Source organism: Megalopta genalis, chromosome 2 (genome assembly GCF_051020955.1).
Source record: "Megalopta genalis isolate 19385.01 chromosome 2, iyMegGena1_principal, whole genome shotgun sequence".
Lineage (NCBI taxonomy): Eukaryota > Metazoa > Arthropoda > Insecta > Hymenoptera > Halictidae > Megalopta > Megalopta genalis.
In genome coordinates this window covers 25,830,491-25,834,592 of record NC_135014.1, presented here as the reverse complement: position 1 = coordinate 25,834,592, position 4,102 = coordinate 25,830,491, and the positions used below count along the sequence as shown (strand labels likewise).

At 53.6% G+C, this 4,102-nt stretch overlaps 1 protein-coding gene across 1 annotated transcript; it reads left to right on the top strand.

The window, feature by feature from the left end:
* The first annotated feature begins 693 nt into the window (after window positions 1–693).
* Window positions 694–3,981, top strand: Oli (basic helix-loop-helix family member olig). Its single transcript, XM_033486542.2, has 5 exons — window positions 694–1,232; window positions 1,329–1,557; window positions 1,751–1,989; window positions 2,089–2,312; window positions 2,388–3,981. The coding sequence occupies exons 2-5, from the start codon at window positions 1,417–1,419 to the stop codon at window positions 2,618–2,620; spliced, it is 837 nt and encodes a 278-aa protein (XP_033342433.1). The 5' UTR covers window positions 694–1,232; window positions 1,329–1,416; the 3' UTR covers window positions 2,621–3,981.
* The last annotated feature ends 121 nt before the right edge of the window (window positions 3,982–4,102 follow it).

The window sequence follows — 4,102 nt, the reverse complement described above, 5'->3', positions numbered from 1 at the left end:
GTGTCCGTGAATCGGTTGTTCCGGATTTCGTTGAAAGCGTCGCTCTCCGAATGGTAATACGCCGACGGGTATAGAGTAATTGGAAGATGACTGGAATTGCGGGGGAACACGATCGAGAGGGTGAGCTTCGATCGAAAGATTCGGATCGGGCGAGATCGGGCTTCGGGACTTGGAGAAATTGGTCGAACCAGCTTGAAAAATTTATTCGAGGTCGCGGCTGGAAGAAAACGGTTCCGACGAGTCGTCGACGATATCGTCGCGTCCTAAATTTCGCGCGTCGAACGGTATTCCGGATGCGCGAAACCCCCCGTTCGGGAGACGTCCGATCTTGCCTACTTACGGTCAATCGCGACGGACGTCGCGGGTCCAATTTTTCCCCGCGACGATTCGACGGCTCGACCGCTCGACCGCTCGATTCGGCCCGATTCGTGCCGCGCGACACGCTCGCGGAACGAAACGAGGGGAGCAGGGTGTCGCGCCCCCCGAGAAGAACTCGTTTTTCCGCGTTCGGGTAACCCGAGGCATCGACCCACTCGATCCGGACGGTAAGAACAAGATCCGATCGTACCGTCCTCGCGTAACTTGTCCTCGCGATCGCCAGGGTTCGCCAGCCGTTGGTCCAGTCCAGCATCCCCCGCTCGACGCTGCCTCGTCCTGCCGGCGGATGCTGGAACTACTTTTAGGGGTTGCAGGCGGTGCACCCTCTGCGCAGGGCATCCGCGAACGATAGACGCGTGCGTGCTCCGAGACCGTGTCCTGTCCGTGCGTGCTAATTTCATTAGACGGAAATGCATCGGCACACGAGTGACGAAGAAAAATAGCGAGGCCGATGGCCGATGTCCGAGAAAGAACGAGGCGGACAGCGTTCGAGATACCGATGTACGATCGGACGGCTAATTACCGAAGCGTCGACCCCGATAGTCGAGAGCCACTTGGACGGAACGCGGCTGGGATTTTGGCGTCGCCGACGCTCGTAAACGGTGATTCGTTTCTATTCTGTTAGGAGAATCGGCCCGAAGAGGCGATCGCGTTCGAGCTCTCGGAGGAGATCGAGCGAACCGGACGTCGCCTACCCGATTCTCCGGGCCAGCCAACGAGCCGGAGAGGAACGATGTCATCGGGGGGACGACCTGTTACGCGGTGGTGTTGACGCGGACGAAATAACGCTGATCCTCGGTACGTTCGGGGGGATCCTGCGCCGTGGATGACCGACGGCGGAAAGAAATTTGTCGGTAAGCGTGTTGCGGTTGCTATCGATTACGTTGTGCTGGCCGATGATACCGCGCTCGGTACGCGTTACTCACGCTTCGACGACGATCGCCGAACAGGGGCGGCGTTTTCATGCGAACGGGAACTGTCTGCGTGGAAACGGGCCGGCTCGCGCAACTCGAGGCGAACGCGTGAAACCTCGAAGACATGAGGTCGTACGACGGCGAGAGCAGCTCCACGGAGGACGACGACAGGAGGGAGGGTCTTCCCGAGGCGCATTTGCAGCAAGGATCCTGGCAGCGGTCCGCCTCGCACCCCACATGGGCCTGGGAGCACCGTAGCACCACCGTGGGTACCAATGTTTTTATCGCCTCGACCGCGCCTCGCGCTCGATCTTGGATCGATCTCGGTCGATTCTCGCCCGATTCTCGCCCGATTCTCGCCCGATTCTCGCCGTTCGCGAGGTCGGATCGGTGTTGGAAAATCGAACGAGCTCTGTAATTCGCGATATCTATTTTAATCGACTGCGAACCCGTTGCAGCATCCGCTACCGCCGCAGTCCACGGCCTCGCTGGAGTCCATGTACTCGGTGCCAGGAGCCTCTCATCCGAGCGTTTCCGCCCCTCCGGCCGGCTACTCGTCGGAACACCCTCAGAGCGCACCTGGAAGGAGGACTCCCCTGGGCGCTGTCGGCCTCGGCGGCTTCTATTTTCAGCAGCAACCGCAACCGCACGCCTCTTCGAGCGCTTTGTCCGATGAAAACAGGCCCGACCATGAAAGGTACGCGCGAGACGAAGCGTATCGTCCGACGAGACCCCGATCGAACACGATCGTCGACCGGCTGCCGCGCACCTTCTGATCGTTCGATTATCGTCGCAGACCCGGCGCGTCCAGATTGAACTGTGCGCCAAAATCGAAGACCACCAGGCAGGGCAAGAGCATGCGTTTGAACATCAACGCGAGAGAGCGCAAAAGGATGCACGATTTGAACGACGCGCTGGACGAGCTGCGATCCGTCATCCCCTACGCCCACAGTCCGTCCGTGAGGAAGCTGTCCAAGATCGCTACCCTCCTCCTGGCCAAGAACTACATCCTCATGCAAGGTAACGTTGTTGCCCCGACCGATCGGCGTAGCCTTGAAAATCCCCGATTACGATCGATTCGCGACCTATCCGCAGGCAACGCTCTGGAGGAGCTGAGGAGAGTGATAGCGGTCCTGCAATCGCCGCACGCTCATACGACCGCCCTGCCGCCCACGCCTGTCTCCTACGACCTCCTGCACGGTTTCCCCGGCAAGCTGTTCCAAGGTGTGCAGGACATGCCGGGACTTCCGACGTCCGATCCGCAAAGCGTCACAGCCGGAGGAGGGCCTCCGACCGACGGAGCCGTAACCAGCGGAGAATCGAACTAGGGGAATCCGGGCCATCCTTTTCTTCGTTTAGTCCTAAGATCGAACGTAACGAATGCTCGAGACCGCTTCCCCGCGTTACGCCTATTTTGCCGAAGAGAGCAGTTTCCCGCTCTCGCTGAACGGAATATCCGTTTCGTTCGAAACGAGATTCCTACGACGAGATCGCTGTCCGACGCGGTTATCGGCGGGACGGCGAGCTCGAGCGGCCGCGGTTCTCCTTGTCAGGGACGGCGAGAGTATCCAAAGATTTCGTATTATAGCATTCTAATAGAGTAACGAAAACGGTAGAATGTTTTACTTCGATCGTGGACGAGATCGTTCGATCTTCCACGATCCGAGGATCGAGTTTAAGGGTTAATCGCCTAGACTAGATCGTTAGCCGGTAAGTTTCCAAACGAATGGAGCCGAAAGTATTAGAGGGGAATTATTTCGACGTCGACGTCTTCTGGCGCCGTTCGTTCGGAGTTCGATAAACACGAAGTCAATACTAGCTACTAAGGATACAAATTTCGATGAAAGTATTAGCGTTTAACGGCCAAGAAAGTAACGAAAGCCAATGGTCTATCGTAACCGTCACACAGCAATAAGCAACGGCATATTTCTGTCTCTGGTAAAAACGGAACGTGATTCCTATCGAAAACCACATTAGCACAGAGCGAGTCGAGTTTCCGACGATTGTTTCTCTTTTTATCGAACAAGCACGAACTGCCAGATAGAGAGAGAGAGAGAGAGAGAGAGAGAGAGAGAGAGAGAGAGAGAGAAAGAGAGAAATGATGTGAAAGGATCAGGAATGTACGAGTTCCGAGTCCCGTCCGAGCAACGCGATAGTAAATATAGCATGTGATATACGTCGAGATATTATATATATATATGCGTATATACATACGAACATGATATATTCTAATCGTACAGATCTTAAATATTCATATACATAATATAAATATAATTTAATAATTCGAATTGAACTATCGATTCTACAACTTATTTATATACATGATACGTTTACTACGACGTGGCGACAATTTAATCGTTTCTTTCGATCGCGAGGATCTATCGGATAATAAGAGAGAAAGAGAGAATGAGAGAGAGAGCGAGAGAGTGAAAAAGTATCGATATAATTTATTGATCTTTGCGTATGGGTTCGTGGTCCTACGACACGAGAAATGCTGTAACGAAGCTGTTGAACGACAAGCAATAATTACTACTATTATTTGTATGAGATTTCTAACGAAAGCCACGGGACGAATAACAATAAAAAAAATGCGGACTATACGACTAACGAAGAGAACAGACAAACGCGTTTGTTGTAGAGTGTAGATATCACTGTTTAGTGCTCGAATAAAATCTATTTAAGGAGGTTACCGATCGCGCGGATGCTTTCGAAGAAAACTACAAACGGTAACATCTCGGAATCACGATTAATTACTCGATCCAAGACGAAGAGACCAACGAAGAAAAAAAATATCGAACTCTTCCGAAGCA